The 21079-nt window shown below is 43.3% G+C and overlaps 1 protein-coding gene across 2 annotated transcripts in view; it reads left to right on the plus strand.

Moving 5' to 3' along the window:
- LOC138969462 (dachshund homolog dac-1-like) overlaps nucleotides 1-19720 on the plus strand; it is a 142272-nt gene extending 122552 nt beyond the window's left edge. Inside the window, exons 7-10 of one of the 2 annotated variants that reach the window (XM_070342250.1) lie at nucleotides 10327-10410; nucleotides 11522-11716; nucleotides 12287-12358; nucleotides 13431-19720. In XM_070342250.1, the coding sequence (XP_070198351.1) occupies nucleotides 10327-10410; nucleotides 11522-11716; nucleotides 12287-12358; nucleotides 13431-13582 (503 nt within the window). In that variant the 3' untranslated portion in view covers nucleotides 13583-19720. The remainder of the gene's footprint in view (nucleotides 1-10326; nucleotides 10411-11521; nucleotides 11717-12286; nucleotides 12359-13430) is intronic. The other variant, XM_070342251.1, reaches the window with a different exon arrangement.
- Nucleotides 19721-21079: the final 1359 nt, after the last annotated feature.

A 21079-nucleotide genomic window follows, 5' to 3' on the forward strand; every position in this document is an offset into this window, starting at 1 on the left:
AAGGTGTCAGCTTGTCTTGGTGAACTCACTCCATCACCATGGCAACGCAGCTCCTCACGTGACTTCCTTGAAGGGGCATTACTCGTGTTTGTCTCGGATGGAAGTTCGTCTGGAAAGAACCGCTGTTATTTGCAATAGTTTGGATCTTCCCACGGCTGGCATGTTTTTGAATTATTTTGATTTTGACCCTTACCTTGATTACTTACAGAGGTGGGAATCATCACAAAAATAAATAAAATGACAGCATAGCACAGGAAGCAGATCGGAAGTTTATTTTGTGTATGTTTCCAAGTGCCATGGTGCTTGTATTTCATGCACAAGATGGTCTGCTCTGGAAGGAAGATACCTTTATAGCTTAGTAGCTTTCTGCGGTCTGAGGAGGCGTTCGAAGCGTAGTCTTTACCGCGAAGAGTCTGCTTTCAAAACCGCGAGGAACGAATTGTAAAAAAAGACATTTAAGGTATAGATACAGAGTAAAATAAATAGATATATATACTTTGTTTTAATAGAGACGTCAACGCATTCTGAGCCAAGTTCCTTTTGTTGCCTCATTGCTATTTGCTTGTCCGTCAACTACGTTCCGTAAACTAACCTTTCTTGGGATTTTTTAATGTTGAAAATGATACATTGTTGTGTGCTATATTCTTCTTTTGGGTCATCTTGTCTATGATACATTAGTGTGTGCCATATTCTTCTTTTGGGTCATCTTGTCTATGATACATTAGTGTGTGCCATATTCTTCTTTTGGGTCATCTTGTCTATGATACATTAGTGTGTGCCATATTCTTCTTTTGGGTCATCTCGTCTATGATACATTAGTGTGTGCCATATTCTTCTTTTGGGTCATCTCGTCTATGATACATTAGTGTGTGCTATATTCTTCTTTTGGGTCATCTTGTCTATGATACATTATTGTGTGCCATATTCTTCTTTTGGGTCATCTTGTCTATGATACATTATTGTGTGCCATATTCTTCTTTTGGGTCATCTTGTCTATGATACATTATTGTGTGCCATATTCTTCTTTTGGGTCTTCTCGTCTATGATACATTAGTGTGTGCTATATTCTTCTTTTGGGTCATCTTGTCTATGATACATTAGTGTGTGCTATATTCTTCTTTTGGGTCATCTTGTCTATGATACATTAGTGTGTGCTATATTCTTCTTTTGGGTCATCTTGTCTATGATACATTAGTGTGTGCTATATTCTTCTTTTGAGTCATGATACATTAGTGTGTGCTATATTCTTCTTTTGGGTCATCTTGTCTATGATACATTAATGTGTGCTATATTCTTCTTTTGGGTCATCTCGTCTACATAACCCCTCACCCCCTCCCAAGGGGCCCCACAAAAACGCGTGCCCATCGTTAAAAAACATTTCAGTATGTTCCTGTGAGAAATAATCCCGTGAGAAAGTCACAGTACCAAAAAGACGAATTAAGGGTGTCTGTTCGCTGCTAAAGCTCCTGGTAATGCGTAGTGTGGATCTGGTGGAATTACGACTCTGCCATCCCAAATCCTCAAACCCGCATGAGGCCAGTTTGAATTACTCAAACAGTTCCATGATTCCTGGGGTTGTTTGTCTCAGAAACAGTCTGGGATTTGCTGGGAAAAGACTATGTGAGAGTACTGTAGTTTGCTGCCTTTTCCCCTCTGTCTGTACCAGAATGGGGGTTAGGGGGGGGGGGGGGGGGGGGCACGGGGTGGTAGGGGGTGGCAGGGTATATGTGCGTTTGGTTGGGAACCAGTGTGTGTGTTTCTCTCTCTCTCTCTCTCTCTCTCTCTCTCTCTCTCTCTCTCTCTCTCTCTCTCTCTCTCTCTCTCTCTATATATATATATCTCTCTCTCTCTCACACACAGTCGCTCTCGATCTCTCTCTCTCTCTCTCTCTCTCTCTCTCTCTCTCTCTCTTACTCTCCTCCACCTCTCTTTCTTTATCAAGTTTCTGATTCCGAACGCAAAACTGTTCCACATACCATACAGTACACTAGAGCCAGCGGGGATCCACATGGCATCGTTGGCACGTGGAAAACGGGTGTTTCATTTTCAGTTCATCATTCACTGCTTACGCGGGCCGCCCGCCCCGGCCCCGAATGGAAACAAACAGTTTACGTGTTGAGCGGCGTGTGCTAGTAAACTGTGGAAGAAGGAAAGTAATTAATGCAGCAAATACACCGGCGCTGGGTGCCCCTTTTCCTTCGAGTGGTGTCACACACATTAATTCTTTTGACGGGGAGAAGAGGAAGAAAATGGTGGATTCCAAAGACAAGCAGGGACTCGAGAAAACACAAATATAAGACAAACTTAAGAAAGGGGAAAAAAGCCAGGGCAAGCAGCTGGAAGATAAAAGGTGAGGGTATGGTGTCGAGTGTATGTAACCCTTTTCAAGATGTTTGTTGTAAATAAGTGAGTCTTCAACAGCGCAGGGAGAAAGGAAAGCTCAAAGATAAACGGAAAACATTACAGCATCAGCCGAACCGAGAGAGCAGGTAACACTCTTCAAGAGCGTCAAAGTTGGGAAGCAGAATGAAAAGGAGGGGGGGGGGGGGGGGTAAAAGATGGAATGTATCTCCTAGGTGACGGCAAGCACGCGGAGACGAGAGAAGCGCCCTCTCGTGGCAGGAAAGGAAAACACGACGAGCATGTTGATGTAAGCAAGAAGGGAGGTAATGAGGCTGATTTGCAAATAAAGGCCGGCGACTCGCACCTATTGTCGCTCGGTGCTTTCCCCTGTTTCCGCGTTTGTTGACGTTCGCCAGCCCTGCACGCCGAGTTCTGTGTTCTGGAGAACTCATTCTGAACGACGCGTAACACGCTCTGCAGTGGGATGAGAACAAACACGGTGAGTGTTGAAAGTTTGATCGGCGGTAAGAAAAAGTCAATTACCACAAACCAAGTGAAGAGAGTGCTCTGCCCGTACCCGCCAGCACTTGAGCCCCACTTCCCCTTTACCTGCTGTTTGTCCAGGAACTGGGGGGGGGGGGGGGGTAATTGAAAGTGCACTAAACGTGCGAGATTTGAGGTGCTTTCCAACACTCAGATTAATTGGTTTTCAAATGCTTTTCAGTAACACTTTTTCCGCAGGCCCCTGCGCCAACCCTCCACCCCCTTTCCCCCTCCACTGACACAGATACTCACATCTCCACCCCACCCCACGCACCGCCTCCAAACTCCGTTCCAAGTCTACTCAAACCACCTAAAGTACATGTACCTACTCTGTCTCATTTCAACGCATCGCAGACTGATTAAGGAGCAAAGTTTCCTGAACTATAGAACTAAAGACGTACAGCTCTTCGCGGCTTGGTAGATTTCAGATAAACTATAGAACTAAAGACGTACAGCTCTTCGCGGCTTGGTAGATTTCAGATGAACCACAACGTGTACCTCTGATAAGTAGTAACGCACTATGCGTGCAAATAGGCTCTCTCTCTCTCTCTCTCTCTCTCTCTCTCTCTCTCTCTCTCTCTCTCTCTCTCTCTCTCTCTCTCTCTCTCTCTCTCTCTCTCTCTCACCGACACTCACTCACTGACACACGCACGCATGCACACACACAAACACACACACACACACACTAACACTAACACATACTAACAGACAACAGACATACACACACACACACACACATCCCTCCCCAACACATACACACACACTTGCAACGGTATAGCAAGAGAGGTAGGGACGCAGTGATAGTGCATGCGATGTTGGCAAATGTGGCTGTACCCACTCACCCAGATGTCACGCCGCTCTGCACCCAGTGTGTGTGTGTGTGATACCTGTACACGGAGCACTCGTGCGAACCAATTTAATTTGATCTAATTACCTTAATTTTGACATGTGAAGAGATTGGAAAAGCGCCCGGCGTGAATGCAAAGTGTGAATGATCTTTGTTTACACACTGACAGCGAGGAGTTTCTCTCTGCGCTGCCCCCCCCCCCCCCCCCACCGACACTCACACCCCTCACAAACCTCCGGAACTCGACTTCCCTATTTCCTTTCACTCTGTAGTGTACTTGCAGGAGAGAAACTGATTCCGATGGAGAGAGACTGAAAGGTTTTCAAGATGTAAATGTATGCATGTGTGTATACTATGTCGCTGTATAATAACGTCATTCTTACCTATGTTCGTAATGATGTAAAAGCCTGGACATATCTGCGATAGATTATAATTGACACGAAGGCTTACCCTGGAAGAAAGGTACCTTTAACAGAAACAGAAGTCGTGACAATAAACACAAAAAGGCGAGAAAGCTACACTGCAAGACCGTTTCACTCAGGTGCCAATTAGCAGCCAGTCTCTGCTTAGCCCATGATTGCTGCCAGTGCGAATGAAACGATACGAGTAATTTCTACCTGTGGCTGCACGACCTGTGATTTACTGCGGGCCTGGTCTCTCTGACCCTGTCACTTCCGGTAGCCGATAACGTCTGTCTGCAACCTGCATCCACGCGCACTTTTGATTCGATTTTGATTCTGGATAATCGAGCGGGAACAAAGCGTGCAGTTTAGCCACTTTGCACGTAAAGGTATACCTTTCTTCGCGTGTAAAGGACCATTGTGTTCTGCGTGCAATCTATTCTGGCTTCAGATTGAATACGAACATATTTCCATCAGTTTACCCATACAGTTGCTGACATTTACAGGGTGGTCCCTGTGTTTGGTGAAGACATTTTCAAAATCTCTCTTCGCAGTCAAAAATGAGATCAAAAAGAAAATAGGGTGCTTTTGTTGGACCACCCTGTACATTTTACCTAGTCCCCACTGTGAATTACGAATAATCAAAAAGACTCTGGACAGGGAGAAAACCAGACTGTGGCTTGTTGGTAGAATATGATTGCCAAGTGCGTTGAAGCCTATGGGAGACCGGCACGGTTGGCCTAGTGGTAAGGCGTCCGCCCCGTGATCGGGAGGTCGTGGGTTCGAACCCCGGCCGGGTCATACCTAAGACTTTAAAATTGGCAATCTAGTGGCTGCTCCGCCTGGCGTCTGGCATTATGGGGTTAGTGCTAGGACTGGTTGGTCCGGTGTCAGAATAATGTGACTGGGTGAGACATGAAGCCTGTGCTGCGACTTCTGTCTTGTGTGTGGCGCACGTTATATGTCAAAGCAGCACCGCCCTGATATGGCCCTTCGTGGTCGGCTGGGCGTTAAACAAACAAACAAACAAGCCTATGGGAAAGTCTGGACTGGTGGTGGTGGTGCGTGACCAATCTTATTAATGAATATCACCTAAAACAAATAAAGGGAAGTGTTTTGACTATCCACTAAGCTTTTGATTAGTTTGACATTGTGCCCTACACCGAATGGAGAAAAGAAAAACATTGAAAAGGAGGGGGCGCCGAGGAACAGAAAAAAAGCTTGATGAAAAGGAAAACAAACTGTATCCTAGAGTGCACCCACACGCCCCTAATGTGATTTTTTATTGGGGGAAAAGAAAAGAAGACCATGTAAGACAATAACGCAAAGCAAAATAGGTTTCTCTGCGAATCTCAAAGCTCTTCTTCGCCCTCTTCTTATTTTTCTTTCAACTATTGCCAAGATGAAAGCTGAACTCGTTTTTTATGAATCCCCGAGCAAACAGTACCGTGCACATTGCGTAAAATTGAAAATCCACTGGCTTAGAAGCGAGAAGCAAACGCTCCGAGTGAGTGTAAAAATGGCTGCCAATAACTTGACTCAGTGGTCCCCCTTTCTTAGCCTCGGGAAATGAAAAGTTTTCAAACTTTCTCCGGACTAGTTAGGTAGTCTTAGTACAAAAAAGACAGAAGGTGGTCGGGGGTAGGGGGAAGGTGAGGGGAGGGGGTTGAAGATGGGAGGAGGAGGGGAGACGCAGAAGAGAAAATGTAAATCAGGGAAGCAAGAGCGGTGTCTTCTTCTTCTTCTTGGCGTTCGCAGACAAGAGCGGTGTCAGAAAGAGGAGGGAACATGAAGGATGGGGCTGGTGTGCCATGGAACCGCAAAGGAGAATACAAGAATAAGAGGTTTTTTTTAACGATTCATCCAACTATTTCTTCAAAATACAACACCACAGACAATTATGATGATCTATATAGGCAGGTATGGGGATCGGGGGTGGTGTGTCTGAGGGGGAGGGGGAGGGGTAGTAGATGGTTGGTTTAAACAAGTTTATTCAATAAATTCCATTGGTACTATTACCGCATACATGAAACAAGGAACATGGAGCACAACAAGCTAGGCTTATGAGCGTACTCTTAAAAGCAAATGAAATTTGGCGGACGATTTTAATATAACAAATTTGAAATAATGTAGTAGATGGTTGACGAGAGCAAGAATGAGAGAGAGGTAGGGGGGGGGGGGGGAGACTAAAATCATATGGAAGATCGAAGACGGAGGGAGTCAGTGTGTGTGTGGGGCGGGCGAGAGAGAAGGAGCGGAGGAGGGGGGGGAGGGGGCAAAAGGGGAAACGCAAAGGAGAAAATATGAGAGATCGAGGGCACTCTCTTTCTCAGACAATCAAATTTCATGGCAGATTAGCCCAGGCTCCAGAAAGATTTGGGAGAGAGAGAGAGAGAGAGAGAGAGAGAGAGAGAGAGAGAGAGAGAGAGAGAGAGAGAGAGAGAGAGAGAGAGAGAGAGAGAGAGAGAGAGAGAGAGAGAGAAAGAGAGAGAGGGCAAGCAACAGACAGGGAGGGCCTGTGGAAGGAGAGAGGCCATTTCTCTTCCATTACTTCTCCATCAGAAATGGACATTTGTCTTGCGGGATTGGCCCTAATTGTCTCCCCCTAAACGGCCAGGGGGCGCTCGCATCGATCCTTCAGGAGGTGCGAAAGGATTGGAGATGATATGAAAGATGGTGCAGAGAAGACTGTCTGGCTGAGCTTGTCTCTGTCTGTCTGTCTGATTGTCTGTCTGTCTGTCTGTCTGTCTGTCTGTCTGTCTCTCTGTCTGTCTCTCTCTCTCTCTCTCTCTCTCTCTCTCTCTCTCTCTCTCTCTCTCTCTCTCTCTATCTCTCTCTTTCCCTCCCTCCATCGCTAGCGTTAACGCGATTCATGGCGGTTTCGGTTAGGTAATTAAAGTGAAAAGACGGAAAATTCCGATTCCATCTGACCGTGTCGAATCAGAAGAAGAGAAAAAGGGAAAATCAGCGTCAAGAAATCAGCCCTAGCTGTTCAAGCAGGTAGAAGGAGAGAAAGCGAGAGAGAGAAAGGACCAAAATCAGATTCCGTCGCCCGGATCAGATGGGAACAAAAGAAAAGGAAAAGACGGCGTGAAAAGAGCAGCTCCCAACTGCCATAATAGGAAGTATAGTAGCGGGAACTGAGGGAGAAGGCAGTGGTGGGAAGGCGGCGAGCGGCGTTCAACGAGCAGACGTCATTTCCGGTCCCGGGTCTAACAGTCCCGCAGCGAGCGGCCAAAACTCAATCAGGGGCGCCGCTCTATAATGCCCGGAGAGCCCTTGATAGAAACCCTTTCATTGTTGAAATTATTGGCAAACTGTCAGGGAACTCTCATCCATTTTGGGCATTTTATTACGTTTTTCCTGCCTGTCGGCGGCCGATTTTACAGTTGCAGAGAGAAGAAATGAGAGAAATTGGTCATTAAGCCTTGAGATAATACGCCATCGTAATGGCCCTGGCACCAGCCAGCGAGAAACACCAGAACGACCAGACCACCGACACTCCATTTGGACCCGACCGGGCATCGATAGGTGATGGATGTTCATAGGGAGGGGGGGAGGAGGCGAGGGCGGAGGGATGTTAGAGTGAATGCCGGAGGAGGGGGTGAGGTGTAAGAGCTTGGGGGTAGGGTAGTTTGGGCCGGTCCCGAGTGACGAATGTGTGTGTTGAAGCAAAAGAAATCTATCACACAAGACCCGTCTTTGGACCCCAGTGTGAAAATTTCCTCCTCATTGCGACAGTGATGGGGGAGCAAACATATTCCGCGCCGTATCGGGTCTGCCACAGGCCCCGACCCCCTTCTCATCACCTAACTAAATAAAAAGGCAATAAATAAAAGAGAGAGAGAGAGAGAGAGAGAGAGAGAGAGAGAGAGAGACGGAGAGAAAGAAAGAGAGAGAGAGAGAGAAAGAAAGAGAGAGAGAGAAAGAGAGAGAATGGGAGAAAGAGAGAGAATGGGAGAAAGAGAGAGAGGAAAAAAGCGAGAAGAGTGCAATAATTTACTATTGAGCGGCTAAAGATAGGGCCACAGCCAGAGCTGCTGGGCAGTAAATCTCGGCAGCCTTAGCATTTTCTCAGAAGATCCAAGGAGAGAAATATTAATACTTCCCAAATTCCGCCAGTTTCCCCCGCTGCTGCTGAGGCGGTCAGCCGAGAGAGATATGATTTTATTGTCGAGTCGTATTTCGTTCGACTTTGCGGGGAAATTGGAAACTGACTCGCCATTCTGATGGCTTTGGCCCGGATGTGACCCGCTCTGTGTGTCAGGTCGCGCTGCGCATGTTTTCTGTCATCTTCCGTTTCAGCAATGGCGGTTTTACTGGCGGGGTTCTTTCTCGGTTGCAGGGGACGATAGGCCCTTTTTTTTTTAGCGGATGAAGGGCTAATGCTGTAAGGACGTAATATCTTACGTAATTACTGCTCTGGCACAAAACGGCTGCCATAACACAGCGCTCGTCTGCTTCTCTCATTCCTTTGGTGGATGATCAAACTTGAGACGCATGATCTGCTGCATTCAGAAAGTATGATAGATTTGAAGGCCATATTTGAAGCTTTGTCCATGAAGGTTTTTGCTGTCTTTGTTTGTGTTGTTTTTTAAAGTTAAACAATATTTTGTATTTTCTGTTGAAACCCTAACGAACGCCTGCTTCTGGTTTTCTGGATGTGTGTGTGTGTGTGTGTGTGTGTGTGTGTGTGTGTGTGTGTGTGTGTGTGTGTGTGTGTGTGTGTGTGTGTGTGTGTGTGTGTGTGTGTGTTTCCTTAAGACGTATATCCTAAAGTTATGCTTAAAATACGAATACATTAAGAAAGTTTCAAGATTGAAAGAAATCACAGAAAGCTTGTCTGTAGCTTGCCTGCCTTACTACTTGAAGATAACCGACCGAGACAAAAGTTTGAAATCCCTTTGGATTAGAAGACAGGCAGAACGGAACAGACCGAGGCCTGAACCTCCAACAACTATAAAACTGCAATACTGGAACTCGAGGACGCAATATCCCAATCACTGCACGAGCTAAACAGGCATGGGAGGGGACTTTGAAGTCGCTGGGATCCCATCAGAAGCTGGAATGGAGAAGAAAAAGGTTTACGAGCCCTTTCCGCGTCTCTCATTACAACTGGCGGGCCTGGAGGTCGAGGGTGGGATCTGGGGCCGCGAGATTTACGTTATGGACGAGAGGGGCCGAGACGCGCCTGCGCAGCGAAGCTTTTAATCCGCAACACGGGTTGCGGTGCTTGGAAGGAAAATGGCGCCTGTCGAATATATCATATCTCCCACTGTCCCTGTTGCTGGGGATCCCGCCGCTCATATTAATCTGCCAACTGTTCTCCCCCCACATAGTAAATCCTTTTTAGATGAGGAGAGGGGAACCAGTCTGGGAACATGATCCATTTCCACACCCACCCTTGTCTGTCTGTCTCAGTGTGCTGTGTCCCTCTTTCTGGGTTGTCACAAGTTGTACAGACCTTGGGTCCAGCGGGTTCAGTGTTACGCGAATGATATTTTAATTTTGAACAAGACACTTTAACCATATTAGTTGATTTAATACAAATTAAAAAGTGATTGCAAATATGTCTCTATATAGTCTGCCGATTCAGATTCAGTTGTTCAAATTGTCAAGATACGTTTCCTCATTACAAGCATTTCAACATACATCACTTGGAAACCAAAGGTTGTTACTTGGATTTTGATATATACACATTTATTATTGATATATACACATTTATTATTGATATATAAACATTTATTATTGATATATACACATTTATTATTGATATATACACATTTATTATTGATATATAAACATTTATTATTGATATATACACATATATACATTTATTATTGATATATACACATTTATTATTGATATATACACATTTATTATTAATATATTATACACATTTATTATTGAAAACACAATCTATAGACATTATAGCATTTTTAAATGTTTGTTTTCACTAATAAGCGGAATTATTGAGAAGCAGAAATGAAGAAAATGCATTCTATTCCCCATTTGGTATACACAATAAGCACGAACATGACAAATCCATGCCACAAACAGGACCCAAGCTCAGTACAACGACCCTGTTAATGCTTGGTATGTGACCAAGTGGAGGGATGGTTTTATCCCATGCAAAATCCTGGCCATACCACGGTAATGCGATGATAACAACGAAGTCATCTTTTGTTACAGAGAACGTAGAGGAAGAGCTGCACAGAGAGAAGGAGCTCCGCATGCAGATTGAAAAACGTCTGGAAGATGAGCGGAAGAAGGGAGGTAAGTCGTGGAGGTTTTCGTCCCTTGGTTTCTCAGATCAACAACCCACACAGCTCTGGTTTTCATGCCACAGTGTTGTCAGTGAGAAGCAGGAGATCGTCATTATAGTTTACGTTTCTGTCGTTAAATCTGTCAAAATCACAGTGGCAGCCATCCCCACAATTGAAATCAGTCAGCGAAAACTAGGTATTATAATACCTATCAGTGTATGGTCACTGTCATGTCCCCCTTTTCGGCTCCAAAAGTCGAGTCATGACAAAAGAGAGGTTGCAAGGGAATTTCAAACGCCCAGGGCACTACTTGTTAAAGGTGTCAAAGTCATATCAGCTGATGGTAGTGATGGAGGGTAACTGCGGTAGGGATGATGATGATGATCATGTTCATGATGTCCATGATGACTTTAATCGTGTTCAGAACAAGAGAAAGTGCTGCCGCATGTTATACGTCCAAGGCGCCACTTGCTACCACGGTCCAATAGGAAGGTTTCCACCAGTTATCTCTCTGAGGTTTTGGGTGCTCAGAGAGTACCGTTCCCCTTGCGGGGGCATAAAACATCGAGGTCACAAGCAGGGTCAAGGGGAAGGTCGGGTGGGCGGACAGGAGTATGACGGCTTACTTGTGCCAAAACCTGGTGTTACCCATTATCACGTGATAATTACTAATTAACGCTGTCAGGTACTGTTTTCATCTGTTAGTTACTAATTTCCACGGGAAAATTACTAATTTTTAGTGTTGGCACTAGCAATCAGTCAGGAAGTGAGCCAAAACTAAAAATTAGTAATTAACAGGTGAAAGTTAGTAATTTTTCCGGAAAATTTGTAATTTTCCCGGGAAAATGAGTAATTAACACATGAAAATGGTAATTATCATGGGAAAATTACTAATTTTCCTTTGATAATTACAATTATGAGGTTTTGGCACTAGTAAGCCGTCATATAGGAGACTACAATAGGAAGGTTTCCGCCAGTTATCTCTCTTCGAGGTTTTGGGTGCTTAGAGAGTACCGTGCCCCTTGCGGGGGCATAAAACATCGAGGTCACAAGCAGGGTCAAGGGGAAGGTCGCTGGGCAGACAGGAGACTATTCACAATGTGTGTCCATCCTCATTGCAGAGACTCTAGAGAAGCGGTGGCGCAAGGAGAAGAAATTCAGACGACAGCTACAGATGCAGGTGGAGGGCAACAAGCCAGTGTCCCCGGGGTCCGGCGGTCACATCGCCAACAACGCCATCAGCGCCGACATGGGACTCGACCTCGCCATGAAGACCATGCCCAGTCCCGAGGAACCCACGCGCACTCAGAACACAGGTAGGTAACAGTGCTGGTGTTGTCGTGGTGGTGGATGTGATGAAGATCTTGTTAGTGAAGACCGTCCCCAGTCCTGAAGAACCCACGCGCACCCAGCATACAGGCATTGGACAGTGGGGCTGTGGTCGGGATGGTGGATGTGATGAAGATCTTGTTAGTGAAGACCATACACAGTCCTGAAGAACACACGCACCCAGAACACAGGTATGTAACAGTGGTTGGTGTGGTCGTGATGGCGGAGGTAATGAAGATCTTGTTAGTGAAGACCTTGCTCAGCCACGAGGAACCCACACGCACTTAGAACACAGGCACGATGACGATGGTGATGCAGTCGTGATGGTGGGGGTAACGAATATCTCGCCAGTAAAGACCATCTCCAGCCACGAAGACCCTCCACACACGTACGGGTATGGTGACAATGGTGGTGTGGTCATGGTGGTGGTGATCATATCTTATCCCATGTAAAAGGCTACACAGATCTATGGTGTTGATCGGGAGGGTCTATGTACGGAGATGAATGTGTCTTTAACCATGTATTATTTTATAAGTTGTATACATTTCTGTCTTCAGATGCTGCCGATTCGGAGACAGAAGCCGAGAAGCACAGGGACTCCCTGTCCGACTCAGACAGAAAACTCTCCGGTAAGATGAATTTTTGAACTTTTGCCTCGTTAATTGTTTAATGGTAACAGTGTCAGATATTTCTCAAGTTCATTTTCTCTATTTCCTTAATTTCTTAAATTTGTTGTCTTTTTTCTTACTCAAGCGATTTTACGGGTTTTTTGGTTCTGTTTGTGAAGCTCAAAAGATAATGCTTTTTGAAAACTTGCATTTTTTGCCCAGAGAATCAGAATATTCTTTGCTAACTAAATTATGTGAAAGTGACCTGTTTTGCCCTTGCGCTGAGTTTTAAGACTGAAAGGATGGAGAGTCTAAGAGAAAGAGTGTAAAATCAAAATCATTTTCAATTTTTCCATGTCGTGACTTTCGTGTTTATGTTTTGTTAAACTCGTTGTTTCCTTGTTTGAACAGTATTTCCTGTGGTGCCTTCTAGTCTTATTTTGCTTACATTTTTGTTTCCGTTTGCCCATCTCATATTTTTGGTAGAACAGGTGCTTTCAAAAAGCTAGAGTTTTTATCTTTTTGGTGACCCTCACTCCTGTCATTTCGTTTATTATTTTGGTTTTCACGACTGTGCGTCCTTCATTTCTCTTTCACTTTATTTACCTTTATGGTTTCTTGTCCTTTGTGGTGACCCTTATTTCACTTATTCCATCCATTCTTTTGATTGTTTTTATGCCAGTTGTGTTTTGGTCTTCATGTGTAAGTCTTTGCTTCCGTCAATTTTTCCGAAATGCGTTTCTTTAACTTTATACATTCTGTCAGTTTCTTTCCTTTCATGCGTAATTTTATTTTACCCACCCCATTCCTGCTTTCGGTTTCTTTTTTCCAAATGACCCAATGCCTTCTCATACTGTTTGTTTGTGTGTGTCTTCCTGTGTTCTTTCCCTTCATTCATAGTCAGTTTTCGCTCGTTTGTGTCACCTTCAGTTCTTGCCACCCCTCTGATTTCGTTCCGTTGATGTGACTTTCAGTTGGTTGACCCCCACTTCATTCAGTCTTTCATTCAGTTCATTATGTTCCTTTTCATTGAATACGAGTATCTCGAGCGTGGAGTCGTACGTTGCACAGACATTGTGTCACTGTGTTCCAGAGTCGTCGGAGCGAGGGAGCTGTCTTCGCGACCCTTTCGACGTGCTCAGTGCTGCCGCCGCTCTCTCCTCTGGGGGCTCTGTGGCGGGCGGCAGTCCTCCTGTACGCTTCCAGCCACCCTTCCTCTCTCTGGTCGGGAGTGAAGTGCAGTGACTCTGTGACTTCAACACTGCCACGTGCTCCCGGCCTCGTGCTGACCTCTGACCTCATTGGATATTCATGCCGGTGCAGTTTCCGGTGTCTGACCTCGGCTAGATTCTTGAACTGATCGTGTGAGCCAGAGAAAGTGTTGCTACTGTGTCTCCGCGTTAGACCACCCGGGGACGGGTGACCCTGTCATGGCTCATGCCACGTGACTTTCTTCATTCTGGTGTCTGATTGGCCGAAAGCGTAGCCGTGGTGAAAATATCACGAGGCAGGCTAGATCAAGTATTCTAATTGATTGAATACATACGAGGTTTCTGGTCGGTCGAACATCATGTAATGCGTGACAGACTCGGACAGACCTGGCACGGTATTTTGATTGGTTGAACATATCCCTTGACAAAAAAGATCGGGTATTCTGACTGGTTGACTCTATCACGACGTCACGTGTTGCGTGTTATGTATAAATCACGCCGTGTACGTCGTGAAGACATGTCCTGTACAGCGTGAACATTGTTTGACTCTTGAGTGATGTGTACAACGTGTTGGGGTGTTTCAGGTCCCATGTTTATCGATGCCCGTCGCAGAGAGGAGGTCCACAGCGAATGAGTCCCCACAGTCAGTCCCCCAGCTCACAGTTAATACTACAGGGTTGCTCGAATCCAGAGCTTATGCTTCTGAAAAAGTTCAGATCCAGAGATAATGTTGTTGAAGAACCTTCAGACCCAGAACTAATGTTACTGAAGAAACTTAGGACCCAGAGGTAATGTCACTGAAGAAACTTCGGACCCAGAGCTAATGTCATTAAAAAAACGTCGGATCCAGAGCCTATGTTATTGAATAATCGTCGGATGCAGAGCCTATGTTACTAAATAATCGTCGGATGCAGAGCCTATGTTACTGAATAATCGTCGGATCCAGAGCTTTCCTTTATTTTCCTTTATTTGGTGTTTAACGTCGTTTTCAACCACGAAGGTTATATCGGGACGGTGGATCCAGCTAATGTTACTCTTCTGGTCCACAGCATATGTTACTGTCAAAAGTTCGGATCCAGAGCTAATGTTACTCTTCTGATCCACAGCCTGTTACTGTCAAAAGTTAGGATCCAGAGCTAATGTTACTCTTCTGATCCACAGCATGTTACTGTCAAAAGTTAGGATCCAGAGCTAATGTTACTCTTCTGATCCACAGCATGTTACTGTCAAAAGTTAGGATCCAGAGCTAATGTTACTCTTCTGATCCACAGCATATGTTACTGTCAAAAGTTAGGATCCAGAGCTAATGTTACTCTTCTGATCCACAGCATATGTTACTGTCAAAAGTTAGGATCCAGAGCTAATGTTACTCTTCTGATCCACAGCATATGTTACTGTCAAAAGTTAGGATCCAGAGCTAAAGTTACTCTTCTGATCCACAGCATATGTTACTGTCAAAAGTTCGGATCCAGAGCTAATGTTACTCTTCTGATCCACAGCATATGTTACTGTCAAAAGTTCGGATCCAGAGCTAAAGTTTCTGAAGAATCTGCGGCTCCCAAAAAGCAGGCGAACAGATTCAGCTCAGAAGAAGATTGGATCATTGTGCGCTTCTTTGTTCAGTCTGGCAGATCTCTAGGATACCCGAGAATCTTCTGGAGAAATCGAAGTTATTATCACAAGGAGTGTTCTTGGGTCAACAGAAGACAGAAAAACGTTTGTGCGTTCAGATAGAAAAAAATAAAATAAGCTTTGCATTTGTATTGTGTTTGAACCCACAAGGCCCTTTGTTCTTTTGCGGAAGGAACATGAACGTTAAAGACAAAAAATAATGAGCTTTGTATTTGTACAAAGAAGGATGGAAAGGGAAACAAACAATGCTTGCGCTTGTACTTAGTGATAAATGCCAAAGAACGGCTATGGTCAGTGGTTATTTAAAATGTACTTAACAACTTTAACAAGTTAGTTATCTGCAGCTTTAATCAGATTTTTAATGTAATATCTTTAACCTGCTTTTGGAAAATGATGTTTTGAGATCTGATCAGAACGCAGGAACCAAACGGCTAAATAGAGAGTGAGGAGCGAGCGAACGAGAGAGAAAGAGAGAGAGAGAGAGAGAGAGCGTGTGTGTGTGTGTGTGTGTGTGTGTGTGTGTGTGTGTGTGTGTGTGTGTGTGTGTGTGTGTGTGTGTGTGTGTGTGTGTGTGTGTGTGTTGAAGTAAAACAGTGAGAAGATGAACAGGCTCTCGTAAATATGCTAGATCTCAATTATTTATCTTGATTACTCTAAAAGAGAGTAGACACTTGATGATGATGACACAGCAGCTTTCAGTGCGTTTTTTTTCTTTGAATGTGTGTCACGCCATTTTAAACTTGTATCGTACGTATTTTCACGTACAAGTAACAAAGGATGCCTGTGAGAATTGTTCACGCTGTTATTGTTTTTACATTCAACTTTTAATTAGCCATGCGAGCATATTTTGGTATCTTTTTATGACCTGAAATAAATGTTAAAAAGTAGTTAGTCAATCACAACAAAGTTAGACAAGTCTTTTGAGAGCTAGTTTTAATTTTGTTTTAGCAATCTAGGGCCACATGAGTACGTGGTTCGGGTTCATTTTAGCCGGAAAGAATCTGTAATACATTTTTTGTTATGAAAATTACTTTTGTGAATCTGTCTTTAAACAAGATTGTGAATGTCATTCAGAAAACACTTTTTGTTTGAATCTCTGAACATACCTTCCAAGCTTTTAATACCATTGCTCTCTTGATATTTTCATGGAAAAATCCTCCCTTTTGTCTTCATCTATTCTTCCACACACCACCCCCTCCCCCCACCACCCCCCTCCCCCACATTACCCCTGATACAGCTCAAATATGGTTGTGGTCAAGTGTTGTGTATTTGAATGCAATAAATCAAATGTTCAATAATGTAGATGACGATGTTCTTTGTGACAACTTTCTGTATTGTGTACATACGTGTACCCTCATGTCCGAAATGTGTTCTGTTTGGCAGTTGATATTTGCATTCGTGAACTACGTGTACTGAAGAAAATATATCTTCATTGTTTGAAATGCCTCTGTGGGTTTGTCTCTCTCTTGAATTCTGTTCTGTACATCTAACTAAACAAGGATCTTAACTTCATCCGTGCGAATATACATTACATTGACGACAGATATTGGATTTCAGATTTTGTTCAATGCATCATAAGTTCAAACGTTTTTTTCAAAGGCGTTTTTCAAAGGAGCAGAGTTGTATTCAGTTCTTGTTGTACAATCCATATTTTTCGGGTGACGTCATGAAACTAAAATCCCCCGCGGCGGCCATTTTACTTCCCAGGCTGAGGTCGCCAAGGCGTGAGCGGTGACGCACTATGCGTGCTTCACGGGGGTGATAAAAACGGATATTATACCAAGTTCTGGATGTCATGACACTTCAACGTCTACATTATGATGTTCGTACGGAATGTATTATTTGTATATATGTACTTTGTTTTGACAAGCAGCATTGAAAGCGTGAGGACGGATTCAGTGCGTGTGTTTTTGGCATTACAGTGAATGAAAATAAAACCAGTACAGTGGTATTGCAGTTGATAGTATTTTTGTGAAAGTGAAATGATGTGTGAACTGTGTGTGTATAATGTGAATGACTATTAGAGAGCCCTTTTGGTGAAATTCGCGAAGGTGACATGTTTAGAGGAGGGCATGTTCATGAAACGTTTACATTTATATCGGCCAGCTGAAAGTCATCGCACTACTGAACATTCTCACACTTGCAATAGACATTAAGGTTTGCCGGTTTGATTTTTGAGCTTCTTAATAACTTGAGTCCTGTATTATTTGCACCTTTAAGCCTCATTAGTGTTGCATTGTTATTAAACACATTTGTCATATGCACTAATGTTGCGTTGTTTGATGCCAGTAACAATGCACGAGCGTTTTCACAAGAACAATTTTAACTCTAGACCGATTTTCTAGATCAAACAAGTAAATGAAAAGAACTAGTTAAATATGGGTGTGTGTTTTCATACAAAGCTAAACAAATTAAAGTTGTCAGCTAAAGAAAACGAAAGAAAATTATTATATTTTTCTTCAAAATTATCATTATTATTGTAAAATTATGATACACAGGAATAACGTTATGAGCATGGTACTGGTGTTTCTTTGAGTAAGGTTTTTGTGAGAAGTTGGTAAAGTGTCTGTGTCTGTGTGACTTAATTTTTTTAGTGAACAGCATTATTGAAACGGTGTAAATAACGTGAACGGATGATGGTTGGTTGTGATGTATTTGTAGAAAAGGTCAAACCAATTTGAAGGTCTGATTGTTTGGATTTTGTGAACGTGTAAATAGCACCTGTGTTGAGCTGTTAGAGTGTTTGTGTGTATGTGATGCATTTGTATAAATAGTGAATATATTTGAAGGGCCTGAATTTGTTGAGTGCGTGCAAAAGAACGAAAACATTTAACATGTGAGAGCTTTTGGTTTGTATGAATAAGTCGCAGGTCATTATTGAATGTAAGTCGTGTACAAACAAAAGATTACCAAAAACATTGTATCGTGTGTATTTCGTATGAATAGGGAGGACTATTGTTTCACTGGGTACAAAAATCGCGTGGCTGACAATTTTTAACGAATCTGTCTCTGTATTATGTATTTAAAACACAATGTATTTTGAATCGTATTTCAAAGTTACACCCCCTCCCCACCCCCATTTCATTGTCATGTTCAAAATAACATTAATACCCATCTACATCAGTTTCATGAACCTTTCACATTGTGCTAATTGTCTCGAGTGTCATTGTGCCCTAAAGACGTTACAATATCCACGTTTCACATGTTCATTTTGCAAAAGCAAGCCTATGCTTCTGTAATTGAGAAATAACAACATCATTATTTATTAATCAGAGAAACTGTACTCTCTTAATTCCAATTTGTAAAAGTTGTCTTACTGTACCCTTAAATGTGACTGTACTTTACTCTGTTCAACGCTGTATTTTTATGTTTGTATTCAAATGGTTCAAGTTACACGCAGGGAGCACTATGTTTAAAGATACATTCCTTCTTGTACAAACCTTATAATCAACCACCACTGATCTGTCCAAGCCCTTACATGTAATAAGAGCATCCTTCCACTTTGGCGGCATATACCACAACAAATCCAAAAACAAAGACTGCCAACGTTCCAACATTCAGAATCAAAAAACAAGAAAGGTAGGTTGTTGGAACGTTTGTTATTGACAAAACAATACATTCACAGATATTTCGACCCAACGGTCTTTTAAGTGAACAGACAATATATCTGTGAATGTATTGTTTTGTCAATAACAAACGTTCCAGCAACCTACCTTTCTTGTTTTTTGGCACATACCAGAATTTTACAGCCTGACTGTACATGCCCAATGAGAATGGGTTGGGTTTAAAAAAATGTATGTCATGAATGACACCTGTATGTCAATCCACGAAATCAGTTCAGCACAGAATCCTTTTCTGCCGCACAGGAAGAAGCCAGTGTATGTGGTATATGCCCCAAAAGGTGCTCTTATCTATCGCTAAAGCCTTGATAGATCTGAGGAAGTGGATAAGATCGCTTGCACAAGAAGGAAGGCATTTGTAAACAGAGTGCAGAAGACGTACATGGATCTGATGTGTTCGTGCAATATATCTGTGAGGATGACAGTTTGCTAGGCCTATACCTGCTTGTATACAGATTATTGATTAAAATAGTTCAATGTGCTACGAGTTGCCATTGTAATTTCTACAACTGAATAATGACGTTGTCTATATCAAGAGTATATGTATGTCTTGAATTCAATTGATGTGTCTGTCATGAAAATAGTGAAATGTATAAGAAGGCTTCAAAGCAGGCGGAGAAGTCAAAATCGCTCTATAGTTGTGAGCTTTTCATTTGTATTCAGTGTATTTGAATGTTGGAAAGTGTTAAATAATGATGTCCTCTCCACTGCCAATTTGTTCACGTGATGCTGCCGTTTCTGTATCTCGCATGTCCACGCCACATCATCATTATCCGCTGACGTAACATTGTGTGACGTAACAACATAGGGTTAGCTGTTTTGCATGAACCTGTTGATGTCACTACATGTACAACTATATAAAAAGGTTGTGCAAACATTCCTATTTTTGTTATTAGCAAATAAAACTGATGTGGATGTGATCTCTTTGGTTGGATTTTGAATTCCTTTGTGTGTGTGTGTGTGTGTGTGTGTGTGTGTGTGTGTGTGTGTGTGTGTGTGTGTGTGTGTGTGTGTGTGTGTGTGCCGTGTGTCTGTGTCTGTGTCTGACTGTCTGTCTTTCTGTATTATGTTACTGCGTATATGTGTGTGCGTGTGTTTGTGTGTGTGTGTGTGATTGCGTTTGCGTGTGTTTGTGTGTGTCTGGCTGTGGTGTGTGTGTGTGTGATTGTGAGAGAGAGAGTTTTTGTCGGCGTCATTTCTTATTAAGGGCAAACAGTAAGGACGTGTTCGACTTTGCAACTGGGACAAGAATATTTAGATATTTAAGAGTGTAAAAAGCCTTTGCGAAATGTACTTTGTAACTGAAGGAAAAAAGTTCAAACATAGCTTTTGTTCAGTAAAGATCCTTCCAAATGTACAGACTATATAGAGTTCCTGCCATTAATGAAACACACATGCTCACCCACACACACACACACACACACACACACACACACTCACACACATCCTTCCACATCCTTATCTCCCCTACCTCCGCCTCCTCCTACAGAGCATTATAGGATCACCCACAAAGAAGGCCAGTGGATGCTGTTTCTGATATTTCTTTTTATACCTTTCCAATGAACAATTTAAACACGTGACAACACTTAACCTTTTCACAGACCGCCAAACTTACCCCCCCCCCCCCACACTCACACATAATTATATTACACACACACACACACACACACACATATACACACACGCACACACACACACACACACACACACACACGCCCGAACCCACCCCACCCATCCCCCACACACACACACAAACACACACCCGACACATACACACACACACACACACACACACACACACACACACTCACACACACACAAACCCACTCACATACATATAATAAACACAAGTAGATCAAGTAGTTTGAAACGAAAGCGAACTAAAGAAATGTTGCCGTCTATACAGACTATAGGCTTAGAACAAGCATCGCACATGGCTTTTGTTGCACGCAGCTGTGATTTGATTCATTTACAAGCCCCTCTTCTGTTCCGCTTAAGCGACTTGATCACTTGCCTTTGTCAAATCAAATTATTCCCCCTTTCCAATCCCAGCAACCACTTGGGTGGCGCTGCGAGCAGGACCGGAAGTTGCGCAGGGAAGCTAATGATTTGATTGGAGATCCTCTTCTGGTTTGTGTTAACGTTCTCCTCTCTTTGACATTCATTATTCGTGTGTCTCGCTTGAAACAGTCAGTTGTTCAATGTCATTCTGCGAAAGTCAATCCAAATCAAATCAAATCAAATTTCATTTTTCGAGGGTTGTGGCATAAGCAATACAA

This window comes from Littorina saxatilis, linkage group LG6 (assembly GCF_037325665.1).
Source record: "Littorina saxatilis isolate snail1 linkage group LG6, US_GU_Lsax_2.0, whole genome shotgun sequence".
NCBI classification, from domain to species: Eukaryota; Metazoa; Mollusca; class Gastropoda; order Littorinimorpha; family Littorinidae; genus Littorina; species Littorina saxatilis.